General features: G+C 31.2%; 1 protein-coding gene across 1 annotated transcript in view; it reads right to left on the bottom strand.

Moving 5' to 3' along the window:
* LOC132759244 (protein kinase C-binding protein NELL1-like) overlaps positions 1-20731 on the bottom strand; it is a 57596-nt gene extending 36865 nt beyond the window's left edge. Inside the window, exons 1-2 of the mRNA XM_060750979.1 lie at positions 20235-20731; positions 19504-19760 (exon numbers count right to left, since the gene is read on the bottom strand). Coding sequence (XP_060606962.1) covers positions 19504-19570 — 67 coding nt within the window. The 5' untranslated portion in view covers positions 19571-19760; positions 20235-20731. The remainder of the gene's footprint in view (positions 1-19503; positions 19761-20234) is intronic.
* Between the last annotated feature and the right edge of the window lie 1685 nt (positions 20732-22416).

Below are 22416 nucleotides of genomic sequence, written 5' to 3'. Positions count from 1 at the left end.
TCCTAAATTATATTGAAATTTAACGAGAAATAAGAGAGGCGATGAGATAGCACAGAATGGTTCGGTTAATGTTTTAAAAGGTCACATTCTTCAAGCTATGCATGTCAGGACGTTTCTTTTTGTAACTAAAACTAAAATTCAGAAATGATATAAAATGAAATACATTTGTATAATCTAAATATCTTAGTATTTTCAATGTTTTAAGTATGGCTTTTTATGGCATTAATTAATATTTTTGTGTTTATGGTAACAGAAACAAGTAAAGATATCTCAAATTCAATATGTTGTTATATTATGTAATTTGTTAATGTTTTAATTTTGTTATTTTATTTTCTTTAACTTCAACCATGTAATATAACATAACAAAAACTTTCTAAAGTTATCTCTATTTTCAGTCTATTCTTGTCGTTTTCAGAATGTTCACACGGTGATCAGGGTGGGTAGTTTGTTTTTAGTTGTTCTATGATGGCTATCACACATTTCCGACATTAAGGTCAGACTGTACTTCCGTGTTTTCCTTGGCATTATTGTTATAGTCAGGTCAATGAGAGGTTTCTTACCATGTTGATTATTAGTAGTAACTACAATTTACCGTCAGTCTAACTAGGTCAGATTATCATCCTTTAGTTAGGACAGTGATATATTAATTTCATACGATGTAGGCCAATGGATTACTGTATTTCCATTGTATTCCATGGTTCGTAGAATGAGATATTTTTCCACTAGAATTTAAAAAAATGTCCATTTATTTATCCATTTATTTTTTTCAATGATTGTAAGTCAAAATTTTAATACATTAAATAATGTGCTTTTTTATGTAAATGGTTTCCTCTTCTCGTAATACGTTTTATATATTTCATTTCTCTCAATACCGTTTTATTGAGATAACTAAAAATGACAAACGTTTAGATAATTAATTATATTTTTTTCATTATTATAATTATGTTAGAATAAAAAGCCAGAGATGAATTATTCATAAATTATTTTTGTAGTACCAGTGCATTTGAATTAACATTGACTTCAAATGATACTATATTAACGATTCAAATAAGTGAGTATATAAGTATAAAAGCCATCACGTGCATTAAATTGCTAATCTAACATGCATCTGGTCTTACCCATGTCTGTACAGGGCATATTACAATTTGTCATATAGAGAAAATATTACATGAACTTTAAAATTTGGAAAACAAAAAAAAATCAAACCGACAAAGCATATGATATATTGCTTCTTGCTAAGAAGTTCAAAAAAGACATTCGCTTGTCGGAATAAAGCGATCTCAGAAAAAACACGAACTACTTTAGCAGGCATACCTAGACAGAGCAATTCATAATGGCTCTTACCCTATTGTTCTAGTGTATCATTCCGCGCCAAATCACCTAAATTATTGGCATCAAACGAGGGAATTTGGCCTAGAGTCTAAATGTATCGGCACAAATGTGACGCTTTGATACCTCTAGGATTTCTTGAATTAAGGTATAACAAAAGAGCCATTACAAATATAAAAAATAGGAGAAAGCACATAAATGCAAGACTTAAACCATGTAATTAATGATATTCTACAATAGACATTTCATCGGAGGATTCAACTGTTAATGAAGGTTTGAGAGAATTTTTAACTTAGTGCTGAGAATTGGGTACCGCTCAAACCGATGCTAGGGGCGTGAGGGATGTTGCACTTATTCATTATCCCTCATGAACAGACTCAATCAAACCGAGTCTCCAATTTTCATGTAATTTTGTTGTGATTAATGCTTCCGAGGGATCAATTTGTTTCCAGATTTTATACTCTATACTCTATATATATATAATAAATATATAATAGATCTATATAGTGGTTCATAAAATGTCCTTATTCTATTTAGCCTATTTTTGGATCTCTTACTTTACCTTAATTATCTTTAATAACATAAAGGCCACAACAAATGGATTATCCAAAATACTTGACCTGAGGTACTAAAATTCTGAAAATGGTAGATCCCTCGAAAGCAACGGAACTAAATAGATAAATTCAAATAAATATATAGATAAATAAATTTTTTTTAAAAAATAAAAAAATAAAAATAAATATTTTAAATGAATAAATAAATAATAAAAAAGTTAAATATTGAAGACTCGGTTTTATTAAAAGAATGGAAAGTAAAGCCAAATTGAATGCAAATCTTCTCATTGTATTCGGGTATATCGGTAAGATTTAGAACATTACCTTGTTGTGTTGTACTGGTAATATACACTTACAACACAAAACGAGGATCAAATAAAGACGTCGCTCAATTTGATACAAAATGCACGCATAATATGTAAGAACGTGCTGTATGCATTGGGATCCAGACATAATTAAGATAACGAGTGTTTCCAAAAATACAAATGATATAAGAATTGTACTTAATTAATGTTTATGCACATTCTAGGATTGATAGTGCACGGAATTTTTATAGCAAATTAAGAAAGACAGACAGCCAAAAGACCTATTTCTACTGTTTCATCCAGCCCGTTGCGCTGAGCGTTTGATAAATGAGGCTTGTCATGACAAAACCAACATAATGCGTTTGCGACCAGCATCCGCGCAGTCTGATCAGGATCCATGCTGTTCGCTATCAGTTTCTCTACTTGTAATAGAGTTGGTAAGCGAACAGCATGGATCCTGATCAGACTGCGCGGATGCGCAGGCTGGTCTGGATCCATGCTGGCCGCAAACGCATTATGTTGGTTTTGTCATTACGCGGCTCAAATTATTGTTTCAAAAGACCAAAATGTGTAGCATACGCATGCGTGGCATTCTAGTAATCATACTTATTTAAACATGTATTCAGGCGAACATAAAAAAAAAACTTTTATTTTGTAAGTATTTTTATATAAGCTCTCAATAATATGTAGGATACTCTTTGATACTTTTTTGCTTATATTTTTTGGACAGAAACAATAAAGAAGCATTCACCTATACAGAAGTGGCAGGAAATATCTAAATGGTGTAAATAATGTTTGCAAATTACTTAAATGTAAGGAACAAGTAGATACACGAAGTTTTCTCTGTCCGTTTATCTTTTTTCCTCGATTCTTTATCTGATTGAAGATATAGGGGATAAGTGAATTTGGCTCGCAAGATAAACATTAATAAATGGTTTATGGTGTCGCTAAGGTCAAATACAAGCTCTGTGCTGTCTAAATATATGTTATAACTGATGAAAGATTGACTTATAAATCATGGCTTTCGTTAAATATATCAAGGCACATTAATACGTAATCAGTATATTTTCAGCATGGGAGATATACATTTTTAACATTGTTTCGCTAATATGAATTTGACATAGTCCATACGATGTAAAAATGAATGTATATTCAAGCAGTAAGTGTATGGAAACATAACGAAAATATTTATACCAAAACATATTTTAGCACAATACAAGTGTTTGCTTAAATTAATTAGATTTACTAATTGTTATGCGTTTGAGGGTTTTATTTTCTTTGAAAACGTAATGTATTGCGAAACAAAATGTTTCCTCTCTTTGTTATTATAAAATACATGCGTTTGAAAATGCTCACGTAAACTTCTTGAGAAAAGAATTTCAGCATAAGATAGTATGCAATGGATAATGGTTTTTCAAGCATTATTCTTAAGAAAAGAATTATTTTCGAATGAGTCACGTGATAACGACGACTTATGTCAGGAAGATTAATTGCACGAGCAAAGCACGAGGAAAAGTTGCATCGTACTGCTAATATTTACAAAACAATGATTTATACACTTGATACAACTCTTCGCATACCATCTGCTTTGAGAATTAGGTATAAGAAAAGTACGCCCATAGCCTATAACCAAAACTAGGGGGGAATGAACTTTAATTACATATTTGTTTTAATGTGTTACGTAACAATTCTTACATAACTCACTTTTATTCAGTGTCTTTAAATGTATAAGCACTTTTGTAAATTTGTTACTGTTCTTCGTTTACATTACTGCCGAACAAAAATAAAAATACATTGAAGTAACTGAATTCATGTGTGCAACAAAAGGCTCATTTACATATTTCGTTTCCCAGAATTCTTCTTCTAAAATGATAAACATGAATCGAATATGAAGTTCAAAATATAAATGCACTGTTTATCTTTATTATGAAATATCAAAAGTGTTTTTATGACCAGCTATCAGATTAAAATCTAGATGAAAAGAAACTTCTGTCTGTCGAAATTTTACCTCTGTTTTATAGGGTAAATCATATACTTTTATTACACCCAACTTTTACATTATGTTCAATTTTAACTCGTACATTTCGTATTCAAATAACAAGTTTATTTTACTCATTTCAGGGCTGAAATTTATTATAAACACTGAATGTACTTTAATTTTCCACTGCTTAAGGACGGTAAAAGTACAATTTTAGAACCAAGTGGTGCCATAATAAAATGTATTTAAAAACAGTGACAAATTTGTCAAATATAAATACGTAAACATATGATAAATACATTCCTTTACTTCGACCAGTGGATATTTTCGCATTACGGTCTCCTAGAACTCCCAGAATCCCCCTGTAATTAAACGATTTTAACACAGACTTCCTCATAATATATTGTAATGACAACCTGTTAAAGGCATCAGGTGCATATGTTATTATTTTGCTCCAAGATATTATGTAATCTAAACAATACATCTCCGTTTAACCTCGGAAACGCGCCTGCTGTTTCTCCAACGTCTCGTAACTACATGCTGATTAAAAAACTCCAGTTTCACAATTGATGCGTCGATTCAACAGTATCTAGCCTATGAATGGCTGTTAGATGGTTATGACATGAGTCACAGCTAACATCATCAGCTGTTAGCAGACATGAAAATGCAGGAATATAGATAGCTTTGATGAATAGTTCATATGCCGTTGATTCCGAGATGAATGTTCTCTTAGAAGAACACGAAATGCATCAAGTGGTAATACGTAAAGATATACGTCGTTCTGAATAGGGTTAAAAATGTGTGTTTTGTTCTGTACCTTTCGCAATACATCATTTCCTAACTTATGCAAGAACCTGTGAACAGTTTAACGAAATAATGACTGTTCTTTTTTATTGTGGTTGCATCCTACCCTTATTGCATATTTACTGTCATTGAGCCACAAAGACAAAAAGTAACTATTATATAACAATGAAGATTTATCAAAATTGTGTATTGTAAAATTGAATTTTGTTTTGTTTTTATTTCATAAATAGAATATGTTAACTTATTTAAGTAATTTCTCATGAAAAGCATAAATTCACTTTGTTTCGGGGCAGATAGCTCAAAACAATCATGGAAAGCTTATGAAAATTCTGTTCACTAGTTTAGATTTTCCTTCTTTGCCTATATAAAAATGAAGAAATTATATGAAACACATTTAAGTGGCCAATGATAGACAAGCAAAGAATAAGAAATATGAGGTGATAAAAGCTCTTGATCAAAATGACTCAAATCTGCTCAAGGTGAAAGTCTCGTATTCCCAAGGGATAATCGATCCAATGGAACGGAAGCTATAATGGATCTTTGCACTGACATAGGGACTCAATATTTAATTATTTAAGTTACATTATAAGACATAGAAGATATAATGCATTATTAAAAAGAACAATAAAGTGCACAGGGATTGTACTTATTGCACACATTTCACGTTTTTGTCTTATAACATTTCCTATTAAACAAAGTGTTATTTTATTCCTACTATTGAACAGGTGGCCAATTTAACATACACTCGCGTATCTAATGGGAAATTACGAGAAATAACGAGATATAAATTGGATAAGTATATAAGGGACTTCCAATTTGTAGTCATTGTCCGTTCCAGGTCGACCATAGTGATATCATTGATGTTCCAAGTTATTTTGTATTTGAGACATCTTTATGTTGTTTTTAAGGTACTAATATTTTTGTTGCTTTTATTGGTTAATTGGATAAGTATCATGAATCCACCGTGATTGTACTTTATTATATTTTTCAATTATTGATACATGTATATCAATAGTAAAAAAAGAATAACGAAAGGATGTATTCCGTAATTCTTTCTCCCCTACTGGTTTCAAACATTTATCTTATTTGGCCCTTTAGAACATATTCACATGGACATACTGCTGAACTGCTGAACATAAGACGCTTTTTATACGTATTACGTGTTGTCAAAGCTTGCAAGTACGGTACAGAAGATAAAGTATTTTTATAATTTAACATATATTTTGAGGTTGTTTTTGTGTCAATTATGTTGTTCAGGTAAGGTGACATATATGCTTATTGGTCTTACATTGTATGATAAAACCAACCTGACTTTCTTAAACCTGATAGCACATGTCGCCATAATAAATATACTTACTTGTGGTATGTTACGACTTTGATTAAACAACTCGCTTTAACTTGGCATAGGTATTTTTTCTTAAGTTCTTTTTTGTGACATTTCATTCCATAAATTATTTTTGCCCATCTGTGCGACTTATCTAACGTTTTTATCAAACTATTTGATTGTTTATTGGGAATGATTGAAATACCTTAACCCTTTATATAACCGTTGGAAGAAATTGTCAATGAAAGTCTAGGTAAAGCGTCTATCATTGTGAACCAACATATACCAAGATTATTTCATAAAGCAGAAGTGACATATAGCGTGCAGGGAAACCGCACCTGCTCTGCCAAGCTATTCTCTCCCCTTTGATTTAGTGATATCGTACAGAACCATGTGACAACAACAATATGCTTTATAATCGTCTGCTATAGCATCTTGTGACGGTAGGTATTTGGTTTATCTCATCTTTCGTTAAGAAATTATCCCACCTTGCAAGAACACACGCGAGATAAGAATTGTTCCAAGTCTTTGAGTGTATATGTAATGCAATTATCTGTCTACTGTCTGTTGAGATATAACATTATATCGAATCTATAAACCAAAAATAGAATAATCCTACGAAGGAAATAACATTAATTAAACAACGGAATACAAATATATTTGTCTAGGATAAAGACGTTAGGGTAATGAATCTTCAGAATTTAAGCAAAATAATTGATTTAATATTTAAATCAGTCTGGGTTTTAAGAATTTAAGCTTCATACATATGCTTCAGCTAATGGGAAGTCGTTGTCTGAAACAAATTTAAGTATCATATCTCTTGGTGAAAGTTCTGAATAGCAGAAAATCTGTAAAATCTGAAATTAGCATTACATGTATGTTTTAGACGAAGAAAATCCTGTAAACAAATGTACTCAAATCAATATCCGATTTTTTTTAAATAGTTAATGTGTTTTAAACAGATATAAAAGGCTGAAGTACAGCTAACTTTCAATCAGTACTTTAAACTTTTCGATTTCTTAATGTATCGCTGATGCTTCTTTAACGAGCGTGACATAGTTACGGGACAAGATTTTATTACGAAAATTCTATTTTAGAAAGATGAATTGTTTCTGCCAGACAGATTCAGTTTATTTAGTACAGGTAACGACGCGGAATAAAGTTTTTGCCTCTTTATTCTTCCATTGTGTTTAAAAACTACCTTGCAAAATTCGCCCGTGCTTCAACAATTGAACGGAGGGTAAATGTTTGTTAATGCCGCAAATATTATAGGACAAGGGGTAGTGGGTGATGGGATCTTTCAACGCCGATATACTAGTATACTTGAAAATCGTCATATGTCCTGTCAGCGTTACATATAGAACTCATCCAAAGATTAATGCGTATTGCATATTTCTGTAGAAAGTTAGTTGGACGATTCGTCAGGGAATATTTATTATATATGTCTGTACGTGCCCGAATATGTATGTAAGTGGTCGAGCAAGTATGATCAACCAGTATCCAGTTCTCTTCATGGTTTTGGACTTGTTGGTGCCAAATGCTGTGTTCTCGTAACTTTCTTATTGAAATCCACAATCATTGACTTTGTTTTTATTACAAAGCTTAACATTTAAAAAAAAAAAACATTTCATTTATCTTCAACTGAGAATCTTACTAATGTATAATCTTAACATTTGTATGAAGAGCTTTGCTGATTTGTACGCTGTGAATGCGATTATTATAAATCGAATCAGCTGTGAAATGGATGTATCTATCTATCAAAGGCGTAAACGTCACCTGGTCCGAAATAATACGTATGAATGACAAGTGCTCTTTTCATCATATACTGTTTACGTCATTTGTTGTTTACGTCATTTGTCAAGCACCTGACTTCAAAAGCGCATCCGCTGTTGAATCTCCCGATATGACAACAAGAAATAAACGAAATGCACCTTAAAAACACTGGAAAATTTATTATAGGAAAGTAAACTACAATCAAAATGTTTTATTGGAGGGTGTCCAATGTCGAAAAGATAAAAGATTGATATCAATACATTAAGTCATGGTTCGTTACTTTTTACCGTGATATTTGGCGAACCTTACATCACACTGGAGATAAATAGATTAAATTTACATTCCGAGTAAAAGGTGTTTATTTTGATAAATGTAAAGTAATTCAAGCTGTAATCAGCTTTATTACGGATCATTTCCATTAACAAAACATTTGTCGTAGAAATTGATTTCCAGTCTCTTTTTGTTTATTGAATGAGATCGATATGTTAGTGTTAAAAGCTTTGTTAGAGGCAATGTTATGTTCTTTGTTCTTTAGCTCGGAGAAAATCATTAGAAAGTTGTAATATATTTATATGATATCAAACCATAACCTGGTTTATCTTTAAAATGACTAAAACTAAAATGACAATATATATTCGTTCGCATTATATCTATTAACCTTTTAATTAGTCTGTCCCAAAATGAACTTCAACTGTCATCACAAAAAAGTAAGACATATTTTTGTTTTTGTATGACACGAGATGTTCAGGGTTTTCTTTGTAGAAATGAAAACGTAAATTTTGTATTGTCTTCTGCAATTCACTGTTAGTATTATTTGGTGACACAAGAATGGCTTATTGACATATATTTCAAAAAGTGCATACTGTCGTCTTAGTGCAATAACGGAATAAGTCCATATAAATCTAATCAGTTATATGAAAGACTTAAAAAACAACATCATTTCATGGGTGTTTACTTCAAAGTATTTCAATTAGTATTAATACAAATTTTAACAAATCATAGAATAACTTTTATAGACAGTTTCCTCCTGTACCGCTAATTATATAATGCATTTAAACGGTGATTCTTTAAATGCTTGCTCTATATCTTCTTTCCTCTTTGTTAACTCATTCCGACATTTCCTACATCTTTTAAATGGGTGGATAAAATTCCAAAAAGTCAGCCTGACAACACGTGTTTTATGTCGGTACCTATTACCAGGAATTCCAGGAGTAATCACAAACCAATTACTTTCAATGATGAACAAAAAAACTCACTGGTGCTATTGACTAACATTGTGATACTCGAGGATAATCCAATTAGTAGAGTACTAGATTATGTAGATTAAAACAAGTTCCTGACAGATCAATTAACAATTGGGCATATACTAAATGTCTGACAAGCAAGAACAATACAGTCATTAGAAACGTTAATAAGCATTTGAGATAGAGCTCATACTTCTTGAAAAATATATCGTACATTTCAATGTTATTTGAGCATGTTAATTTCTTGTATACGTAATATTTTATATTATTGTTTTTTGTAAAGAAGTAGAACAAAAAAGTACAAAAACCCGATAACTTTTGCTTGCTTATTTTGGATTCTACGTTTCAAGACAAGTATTGTGGTGTCTTAACTGAAACACCATCATTCTCTAATGAAATGAAATGTATTGTTTTTCTTTAAACTTATTAATTCTAACACTATCGGACTTTTTTCTATATAAACAAAGAAGGCCTGAAGCGTGCATTATTCTACAACAATGCACTCGCCGTTCTTATTATCTCCCTGTGTATTTTCACATTGAGGGCGCCATTTTGTTTAAAAACAAAACAATTTTTTGTCGAATTTTGTTGTGAAAACTATCTAGAATCAAAGAAAATGGTCTAACTAAGAAAATGAATCCGAACACCAATATCTTTAATTTAGTCGTTAACGCTGTAAAGACGTTTAAAGTGTTGTTTACGTGACGTCACAATGTAGCGCCAAACAGCACGTGCAAAACAATCAAATCAAGTAGGCTATTTTAATGTCGCAAACGAGTTAAGTTTTACATTTATTTCACTTTTGATAATTTGTATTTCGCTTGAAAAATTATTTGAGTGAAAATTAAAATAACAAACAAGTTTTATTCAACCTATTTCAAATTCGTTAATTCCAAACATTTTCTATACAAACCACGGGAAATTGACTAACATTGTGTTCAAATCCCACTTGGAACAGACTTTGTATTAAAAACAGTTTCCTGAAGACAATTCTTGAGGCATAAACAAATTTAACACCAAACATAAGTCAAAAATTAATAAAATTTAGATAGATTTTTCTTACTGAAAATTCGAAATTATCAATTATTTTAGCTGCTAATTATTGTACATATATATACGTTTTTTTAAAATGTTTGAATTAATCACTCAAAGCTATCGGCTTGTGATTATTTCTAGATTCTAACTCAAACAGTATTTTTCTAACTAAACACATCACTCTAGAAATTGAATATCTATTTTCCTTTAAATAATGCATGGTTTTGATATACTGTTCAACACGTAACAAATCTGTGCCGTTAGCGAAATAAGCAAAACATTGGTTCGTTATTTAATTTTATACGTTTGATACCTTCAAAACAACAAAGAAAAATCATAAAACATTGCACTATACGAAACATTTTACAAAATGTAATTCATTTTAAAAACATTATAATTATGAATGTTAAATAGCAAGTTGATAATAAACCAATTAACTGAATGTCTGGGTGATGTCTCTTATAGTATGCTGATTCTCTCTTTAAACATAGAATTTTTACTCGAAACGTTTCCAAGATCAAATATTTTAAGGTGCATACTTTTCTAAAATTGATAATTACAAAATAAATCATTCTTTGATAATAATGAATAATCACTAACATCAATTGAGACAAGTAATATTTTTTTATTTGAAATAATCGGAATAGAAAACGTATCCAATAAACTGACTTTGCCATTTGGTCACGAACGCACATAACACTTTGTCATGTGCGGATATGTTACAAAAAGTATGGGTTCTTTCAGGATATAATATAATATATTACACAGTAAGTTGCTGTCTTGGCACAACAAAAATACAAATCCAAGACTACTGAGTTGCGTAAGTAAGAATGTTCTCAATGTATTTCCTGTTATTTGTACCATTTCATCATTTTCGCAAAATCATAACAGTATCTACAACATAAATGTTGAGGCAATTGAACTACGAATTATGTAATAAAAGAAGAGTTTTGAAATCAGCAATGGCTCAAATGATGTAATTATCTCCGGTGGCGCCAAAAGGTATAACATGAGTAAAACAGATGCTCAACTTTATCCATCAACTTATTTGTTTTCAAACACCAAATCAAAAGCTGGCGAAAGTTTATAAGCTAGAATTGAAGAATAAGATTATGCCAGATATGCTGAAATGTATCGTGAGGAAACAATTTTAACAAACAAAATATGAAAAAAGATCTGAAAAAAGAAAATAGGATTATAGGATGCCTTTAAGCTGTTTAACGCATTATAATCCATTGCATCAAATAAAATTAATAGTGGGTGTGACTCAACTTGTCGGAAAGAAAATCGCAAAAATATTTCGACGGATCATCTCTGAATACAGGAAAAGAAATATTTTTTTTCTTCATAATTAATTGCACAACAGGTAGGAGATAGTGCGGCATATTTGTGGTTTGTCAGAACCTGAGCAAGGTTAGACCTCACTTGAGTCAAAGAGAAAAACAGGTCAATACTTCTTTGTTCTGTCTCTCTTGTTAAAATATAACTAATGTTTTAGTGAAACACAGTTAGCAATTGTTTCCACGTTTAGATATTAATAGCGGAAGTGGTTTAAATAAACGCCCAAAATCAGACAAAAAGGTAGCACTGAAATATTATTATATCTTGCGTGATGTTGGTCAGATAAACGAACCAAAATAATTTGATTATGGAAGTGAGTGGATGATCAAAGAAGATGTAAATAAATGCTTGTATTAATGGGTTTTATTGTAAAGTTTAGGGTTTGGAAGGCATAAGCATGATTATTTCTGCAACAAAGGAAGTCGGTGGTTTTTACCTTGAAATTCTTGGAAACTGTTCAGCGTTGGCGGAGGGATATAGGTGTGTTTTGCAATTAGATTGTAATGGATATTTATAACATAACTTTGAAGTGTAGACATAAAGATAGTCTGTGAACAATTATCACATATTGGTATCTGCAGTGCAGTGCATTATGTAAAATTGATGTTTTTGCAATTGTTCTCCAATGTCAATAGTAATATGTCTGTCTCGAAATAAGAGAAAAGTTATACATTGTGTACAAAGACAATTTTATGCATATTTACTGTATGAGACAAGGCCATGTCTAAGCTCTGTTATGTCCGCTCCGTTGCCAAAACCATAATAATTCTGCCTAGAATGGTTTTAAACAGCGTGATCTACGATTATAACCCAACTCTGCAGAAATACTAGAACATGCCGGTTGTAACTGGACACCTTAAAGTACATTTAAAGTTCCCCTGTTTTCTCGTACCATTGCAAAATCATTAAACATGATGGTAAACGGTATTCAAGACGCACTCAAACTGAATATATATTTATTAATACATTGACAAAATGTTATATTTGATTTTATTTAAAACACATATATCATTATTTGAATACATTCTTTGAATAAGTTGCTGATGCCTTGTATATATGTACTTCGTTTATATCAACTTATTTTCATTATGACACGTTTTTAAAACTTAAACAATGGAGGAAATGAAGAATATGTATGTAATGACAATTATAAAACATTGTATTTCATCAATTACATAAAAATTGGCCAGAAATAATTCATTACTTAGCAGCCAATTTTGTGCTCTCTCGAAAACATTCCTGAATCCATACAATTACCCACCTGTATGAAAATGCACGTGAAATATATGCTAGCAGATGTGTTTTCTTATACTTTTAGTTCTGTGCAAAGCATTGTTAAGATTACGGATGAGTTATGGAATGATTTTTATACAAATACCTTGTAATTATGATGATACTATAAAGACATGGAATATTCGTGCACTGGAATATCCGCACAATAGATGTCATCAACAATAATATCTTGAAACTGTGCAATAAGTGTGTCATGAAATACATTACAATATAGATTGCATCGCGGTTTAAATGAAGTATATCCTAATCCAAACACTTAGTAATTCCTTCTTCATGTTTATAGATTGGAATTTATGGTTTACTTGATCTTAATTTCCTACGATTTAACATTGGAAAAAAAATATATACGAGAAAATACTTGCTTTAATTAAAGGCGCCCATGATTAACCTTGTCGTAGGCTTTCGTAAAGTCAATAAAGCCGAGACAAATTGAATGGAATTCTCGTGATTACTCGTGATTACTCGGATTACTCGGTTCAATCTGGTGCTTGTTAACAGGGAAATTTCATCAAGACATTAAAACAAGCACACCATTCCATTACAGACACCCTGGAGGCTATTCCATTTCGAAATTTGCAATCAAGCTAAGCATTAAACAGCGACTGCACATCAATATCTAAAATTAATTTCCATTTTACTGCTAAGTTTTAACTTTGTTGTTTTCTCTCGACATGCTATTGGTTAATCAGCACGAAGTTTGAAAATGATACTTTATGTGTGTGTATATCGTTGAGTAAAATAGATCATAAAGATTTGCACACTTAAACATTATCTTGTAACTTTTTTTGTAAATTTTCTTTTGAATGAAAACGTCTGAAGAAAATATTTGCCAGAAGAAAACCTGCGTGAAAGCTTGCAGTTTGCATAAACAGTTTGAATATATTGTTGATTGTTTTGAAATATTAATGGCCATAACGGGGTTCATATTTCGATATAACTTTATGATTATCATATTTTTATGCTTCTCCATTCTCGACTATATCAGTTGTTGTATTTTATACCTCATCTATATCCCCTGCGTTAATACCCAAGCTTGTACTTAACACGTCTTAGGTGTCATCATTCTAGATTTTTATTACTATTATCACCTCAGTAGGGCTATCCTTTCCCGCCGAAACCTTTTTCATTTTTTCATTTATAATTTCGTATATAGAAGGTTTCTAAAATTGCATTAAATGGCCGTCCGGCGAGCTCAATAGATAGAGCGTTGGACTGGGAATCAGGCGGAAGGGGTTTCATTCCCGGACGGTGCAGGTCACTTTCGTTGTGATTGATCATGGAATCCTTTCTACGGTCATTCGCAATGTACCTCTGCTCTGTCATGCACAGAAGATACCAGTTGTTTGTGAAAGTGAAGACAACTAGTACTGGTAAACTGCTTGACAGCCTGCCCAGGAACGATACTGTTCCTGAACTGTGCTCTGGTAAATTCAATGTGGCTTACTGCCGTGATCCGGAGTGAAAACTACCAACACCACCGCTTTAAATGATGAGAACAAATAATATCAGATGTTGAATCTTAAGACAATGTTTTAGACAAATGTAATAATGTTTGAAGATTTAAGTAACATTTATTAACGAAACAATCAGACATGAGTCATTGAATTAACATTCAATTCCGTAATAAGGTAAAATTGTATTATGCATAGTAATTAAGTAGTTACGCTTATTTTTATGACAATTTACTTTAATTAAATGTCCATTGGTATTTCAATTTGGTTAAATAGTTAATTTGAGAGACTCTGAACCCAAAATTAATCAGTGAAGCCTAGATATACATTAACTCCCAAGCTTGCTATCGGTCAGAGCCATAAACCCACAGTAAAAGAGAAGATGGCTACCGTATCAGAAGATGAACATATAATTATATGTCATTTTTATTACCATGCAGTAAAAGACGGGTCTAAAATTGTTGCATTTCGGAATCGTTTATCTTAATGATATTGGTTAATTACAAATTGTACCAAAAAACCACTTCTTAATGTTGTAAAGATGGATTAGAAAGCGTGTAAATGTCCATGAATTTTTAGTTTCTTAAATGTTAACTTACAATTTAAGTCATACTACTGATATAAGTTTGCACTGGGAGATTAATTCCTCAACTTATGACTATATGATAAACAGAAACAGGTGTTTTTTTCTTGTTTTAATACACTCGGAAATATTCACAGCGAAATTTACGCAGTAATTTCTGAATAAAAGTATTTAGCTGAACAATTTAGGTAATTTAGCTTTACTTAGATTTCATTGAACAACTATATTTTGATATGAAAAACATTTTTTGTACAATCTCGTTGCATTATGGATTTTTTTTTAGAATTTCGAAAAAAAAAAAAAAACAACAAAAAACCCAGGATGAGCAAGTAAAAGGAAAACAGCCAATATGACGAAATGCATCTTTACATGCACAAACATGTCCCGCTCGCTTGGAATATATCCACACATGACGTCAAAAAGATGTTTATTAATAGAAATTATCATGTCTGATATAAAATGAGACAACACTTGAATTTTCATGAAGTTTGAAATATTTTAGTTTTATTTGAATTCAATTATGGTATCTAAAGTACTAAGGGAGATGCTTGTTCCCGAGTGTTTAATCTAAAGGTAAAGAATGCTTCAAAGTTGCATATTTGCCAAAAATCTTGCGCTATTTTGAAGATAATCTCATCCGAATGTTCGTTAGCCTGCGACTTTTTTATGAAGTATATTTGATAATATTGTGTATTATCGGAAATTTCTATTTTTACTGAAACATTAAAGATTAAAACAACTGTTTGAACATGAAACCGAGGTTGTGGTTAGTTTATATCGGGTTCAACTTTTGTTTCTCTCTGGGACGTTATTCATTACGACCACCCATGGCACAGACAGTGTGGGGCAATAACTAATATTTAGATTTGTAACTACCAGGACAATAAATACATCACAATTAAATAATTGATATTAAATTAATTGGCGTAACCCCAATGTTTCCCCGATATGGTTAAAAATCTTTTCCCGAACCAATCAAACATGAAACGTCCGTGTTACTTTAATGTACAAGCGAATGAATATTAAGATGCAAACATTAAGCATTTATTTCATTTCAATCCGTGTGTTCTTTCTCCGCTGAAATAAGATATACATGATAAAACCAAAATATTCTGAAGAAACTAGAACTTTTTATACGTCTTCAGACCATTCCTTCTACTAATATTCTATGGGCATACATAAATCACCTTTGATGGACCCTTATCCGGTAGTAATTGAAGAATAATACCTCAAATTAAGCACTTCCAAAGCCTCGAACGATTCCTGTAATTTGGCACAATGCATCTAGCGTTCCACATAATCGAATTTCTATAATTTGATAAGTCTCTAGCTTTCCTAATACTATAAAGCTTTAATCGATCTCCTTTGATTAATGACTGTAGATGTTATTGTAGTGTATCTTACGAAGCTCGCTGCTATAAAAGAATCACAAAAAACGCACCCAAAATTCAGACATTTCACTGTACTTTATGCTACCTAATTTGGGTGAAAGCCAAAATACTTTATATACCAGACATTGTATAAGATTACTGTAATGTCTGTGAGTGGCTCGAATGAAAGGAAACTACATTCGTCTACATGTGCGCTCCAGCTTATTTAGCGGATTCACGGTACATTAAAACAAACAATGTGCACTTGCTCCAGAGTCTGAGTGGTTCCGCATAATTAAAGATGGCGCTACGAGCGTCTCTGTAAAGCGCGAGCTCGCGCGCGGCATGCTGATGTCGCACTGGTCGTCTGCGTTTTATCTTTAGGGTCACGTCAGGTCAGTAAACACGCATAAACGTTTTATTTGACCTTAGGTGACCTCAGAATGCATGCTACTGCACAGTTCTCTGCATATTTTCCTTATTATCAGTAAAGTACAAAAGATTAAACGTGCAAACGCTTATAATCTAATTTGTCGTTTAATTGCACACGAACGATTACTATTTAATGTGAAAGTTGAATTTGTATGGTTATGGTAAAAATACATAAACAGCATATGAAATATGAAAAAGGTATAAAATAATAAAATACCACGAGTGTCTGCTACTATTTAAAAAATACTGTTGACGTCATTTTGTTCAAAATTATCATGAAACTAGTTTTAGTTTTTTTTCTGGTTTTTGTTCTTTTTTTTTTAAACACACAAAAAAGAAAAGAGACAGACGTTCCGTGTTATCTTACCATAGCACACTTTTAACGTCAGTATTAAAGTACTATAGGATTTTGACATGTATTTTTCCATTAGGGCAATGTTTTGAAAATCTAAATGAATTATTTATGTATGTTGCAATAATTCTAAGATTAGATGAGCTTCATCAGTGAGGTTCCCTCGAGGGACATGCACTGAGTAGAAAGATCTGACCTTCACAGATTGAACATAACAAGTGGATTGAAAGACAATCAGCTTCTTCTCCTACTGGTTTATAATTTGATCCGACATTTATTGGCGTAAATCTTTTCGCAAATTTGTTTCAAATTGAGTGCGATCATTATCAGTACAGATTCATATGTCACTTACAACATTTTGGTCCATTTTACAGATGAAAATTTCGTCAGAATTATTTCTGGATTCCCCACTTGAAAATTATCTATGAACATTACAATTATGCCCATTAGGCCTTTAATAGATACCGTCTGGCTAACTTGCTATAGGCAGATGGAGAAAGTATCCTAGACTGTTAGTTTTAAAATGAGAATATAATATGCCATTCCAATAAACTAAATAGGATAATTCTTTAGGTCAGTTTAAACTTTCACTGACCTCACTTTTATTACCACATGCAAGTACTTCTGTACCAGTATTGCCTTTTTATATTATATTTGCAGCATTGTGAAATTGAACACGTGTCTGTTTTGATTTCGTGTCACGTATATTTGTTGCATTAAAACATTTCATAGCGCATCAGCGAAAACAACATAATTTCCATTTAGCAGACCTGAAATATTGATTTTTAAAGTAACATTTTAATTTCTCCCTACAATCTTCATTATCTGCACGTGCGCATGGACATTTTAAACGGATTTCACAAGTTATGTTTTTTACGAATGTGGCGTAATTAGTATTTAATATTGATTTAGAAATGAAATAAAATAACATATCTTCTAAGTATTTTTCAAAGAAAACTCTTGCGGTTAAGTACACGCGTTGCGCGGTTTCACGTTATACTTATCTTAAGTGTTTAAAACCATTTTCATGTTAATTCAAACACGTACGCTAAAAGTACAATTTTATCAAAATAATTATAAATGTTATGATATACACGATTAAAACATCTAATTTCATATGAATTTTCCCTTGCATATATTTTCAGGTAAGCGAATATAAGATAAAAAATTTAAAATTGTGAAACTTTAAATTCTTCGACCAAAATTCAAATTTTCTGTATGTTGTTTTAAACGTAATATAACTAAAAATATGTGTAACTAACTATTAGTGCATAAAGGAACCAGCCAGTATGTCCTATTACTGCCAGACGCAAAGCTCTGCCAATAGTGATTATAGCTAATGAAAATCTAAACTTCCAGTCAATAGTATTTTATACCAAACTATTAACAATTTGTCTGCAGTAACAATGTTTATCAAACATCTATTACGCCTTGAAAAACGTTCCCGACTGAGGACAAGATGTAAATATAACCGACATTAATAGACCAAACATTCTCCAAGAATATTTGAGAATATACTTATAATGTATATTACATTTCTACAAGTGAATGTGGTCTAAAAACCTGTTAATATTATCATTATTACCATTATCATTTTTCGGATACATTTGTTTTATAGGACACTTTCTCTTTTTAGCCCCTTCCCTATTATCCCACCCCATCCTCTTCGTCCAGATTTTTATGATACGAAAACTACTGATACACTATGTATATCTACGGTTCATTAATATTATATGATTTTAACTGTGAAAATCTCATTGTGATATTTTTACCCGTCATAGAACTTAAATAAGTCTGACAAATATCCATAGATATCATGAATAACAGTAAAAGTATCTCTTCTTATCACTAAATTACATTTTTTTTGCATTCAACATAGGCTGAGAGTCATATCATGTATATATACCGACAAAATATAGTTAAAAACAACAAAAATGTTCATTAGGAATACAATATATCAATATGACCTGACATATTAAAGTTCAAATATTACTCAATTTTATGTTACTAATCATCAGTTACGTTATCCAGAGTAAAAACAACAGACTATGTTCAGTAACATCTAAAGTTAATAGATAAAACAAACCATTCAATCTCAAACTTAGGTAGGTCAATATTAAATATGTGACCGGGTGTAAGTTTAATCATTTCAATTAAATAAATTTACTCAATGTTACGCCCGTTTTAAACATTCAGTAATTGATAAAAATGAGAACCAATAAGATATTTCGAAGATATTAAATATATTCTTGAGAAGATATTCTTGACTTTTCAACCTTGGTTAATATGAGAATGATGAGATATCATCGATACCAATCAAGCCAATTGTACTTACCAGTAGATATCAATCCAAACAAGAATGCCAAACAGTGCACAATACATTTATAACGCCAAATTCCCATGCCTGTCCTGTACTGATGACACCAAAACGTCTTTTTAAAATAACCATACTGTCATTATCTCTTGTCCACTTGTTTATTTAAAAGCCCTAAATTTGATAACACATCCGTTTGTTGACAAATATAGAAGAATTCTGATAGTTTAGTCGATTAGTCCTGTAGTGGTGAATTTCGTCTGTACCATATGTGTTTTCTGAAACGATTATGGAATTTCCTATATTACTCACGAGTTTGATATAGACCTGATGTAATACTTAATCCTTTTTTTCTTGGCACACGCAAAATGTCTTTGAAACATTACGAAGAGTTCTTGACTCAGTAATTTCTCCCCCAATACCCCCCTGGTCAAATAATAGTAATATTGTCCCTGTGAATTTACGCGATAAGAATTGTATGATTGATAAAGTAAATAAAATACGATAAATATGTGTGGGATGTCAACATAAAAATTTGGCCAATTAATTGTATAACAACCACTTAAGACAAAGATATTACGAACTAACTTTACTACTTATCAAAGAAATCTGGCAGCTATTAATAATATGAAGATATGATGTACAAATATTGATCTTAAGAAATCAACCCTCTTTGATAAAAGTGAATCAAAGAGAACATACCAATAAATGTAAAACCACCTTGCGCAATGCAAATTCTCGGGATTACTCACCTCGCTTTAAAAAGTCGTCTGCTTTATCGGTATGTTATAACTATTTCCTTTATAAATTTACACCTCACTAAAATCCAAAGTGATGATTTTAATTTCGAATACATCTGTAAAATTTTAAGAAAGAAATAACTTTTTGTATTCACTCCATTTATATATAAATATTCCAATATTATTTTTTTCGAATTTTCACACTATCCATTTTCCTTTGGAGAAAACCGATGCCACCCAACTGACAGACGCTGAACAAGAGCACGCGCTCAGCAGACACCCTCTTCGCACGCGCCACGAGCGAACTATCATCTGCAGCCAATATACACCTTGCGAAGCGTCTTTCTATACTCTGTAGACAATTCCACATGAATTCATAGCAGCCAAGATACGCAGACGAATTTTTGATTATGAATGCATTCTGCATCTAGCATCAAACAAGTGTGAACAATAATTGCAAACCTCTGCCAGACGCTGATTTTCAAAAAAAATATGGCTTCTGTATAACTCAGATGAATAGAAGAGTGGGGCAGAACTATTGTTTCATACGTTTTCACAGACATATAAAATTACATCGTAGTTTCAACAGGCTTAATAAATAGCATCAGAATTTATCTGTAAAATAGCTACAAGCAAACATGTTTTCAAGTATTTCAATATGGGAATGATTTTATATTTTCAATAATTTATAAGAATGCTGGCTAGTTCCAGAGTCATGAATAATAAAGGTGCCAGCATTACGGTGGAGTAATTTATCAATTTGCTTGAAATATTTGTAATTATTTAATGAAATCAATACTGGCCTCTATTTTATTCTAAATATTTATACTTGTCATAGTGATATAATTAGAACAGATAGTAGCGTTAAACTAATATTGATTCGCATTTACTAAAAATAAAATCTTAAAATTCAAAATATTACAACACCAGTTGTAAAATAGAAAATTATGAAATTAAAATTTATGAGATATGGTTGGACATTTTGTGATACATATAATAAAATCATTTTCATTCGTAATGTAGTTTTTGTCACATCGGCACAGGGGAGGTATGACATACACGTGTTCTAGAATAACATGATATAGACAACAAAAATTTTTTTTTGCTTATTTAAATATATAATAAATATAACAAGGATTTTCACGTAATCTGAGAAAATCAGGGATTTCAATCATTGAACTAAACTGGTATACATGTATTATAGCAATTGTAAGATATATATTTAATGTACCTTCTAAATTTAAAGTTAATATGTACAGGGTAAAATATTTTATCAAAATACTATAGAATGGATAAGTAGCATACAAACTAAAATACATGTTTAGTGCATTTATTTGAAAAAAAAAGAAAAAAAAAGAAAAGTGTATAAGAAATATCTAATTCAAAGTTTTGTTTAAATCTGTTCAATTGTATAAGTGATTAAATGAAATCGCTGAATATATCACATTTATAGATTTAGCATTTATAGAATTACAGGAAAGAACGCATTTATTATAAATTTGGTTGAGATGAAGGATTTTAAAGGATGTTGAATATTTTTCTTGTACCGTTTCTGAGTTTTAAAATATTGTCTCCTCACTGGAACACATGGTTATGAGTATAACGAATTAATAACATCCGAGAGTTGTTCAGAAATATTGTAGATTTTCTTTATAAAATGGAGAAAAACAGACTCCCTAAAAACAGCCCAACACCGCAAAACTGAAAATGTTGCAGGCTCAGTTTGATGGACGGTAGTGGTAATTGCAAAAACGTTTCGCTTCTATAAAGCTATCGATAGAAATTTTGTCGGTGAATTTCCTTATCATTTTGCTATCTTATCACCAAATTATCACGTAGAATCATCATTGTAGGCAATAAAATAAAAAAACAAAAAAAAAATAAAAGTTTGTTTAATTTCGAAATAAATATATATTCTTTTTTCCCAAAAATTTTTTAAAAAATTTTTGTTTTCAAAAAATCATTAATTTTAATTTAAATCAAAACATTACAAATTTAAAACTTAACCGAAGTTTAATTCCTCTTCCCCGAACAATATACTTGCATAGTTTTTAAAAAATTAAAACAAATTGTTAATTTTTAAAAACTTTACCACTCGGGGACAAAGTATGACACATTATTTTTACTTCTTTTCCTTTATGTTAAGTGTCTCTTATAGGAAATGCGACAGAAAATGCCATGTTAATTAATGATA

Source organism: Ruditapes philippinarum, unplaced genomic scaffold (genome assembly GCF_026571515.1).
Source record: "Ruditapes philippinarum isolate M1 unplaced genomic scaffold, ASM2657151v2 ctg865_1_1_1_1, whole genome shotgun sequence".
Classification (NCBI taxonomy): domain Eukaryota; kingdom Metazoa; phylum Mollusca; class Bivalvia; order Venerida; family Veneridae; genus Ruditapes; species Ruditapes philippinarum.
The sequence above is the reverse complement of the archived record's forward strand: the minus strand, read 5'-3'. Positions and strand labels throughout refer to the sequence as shown.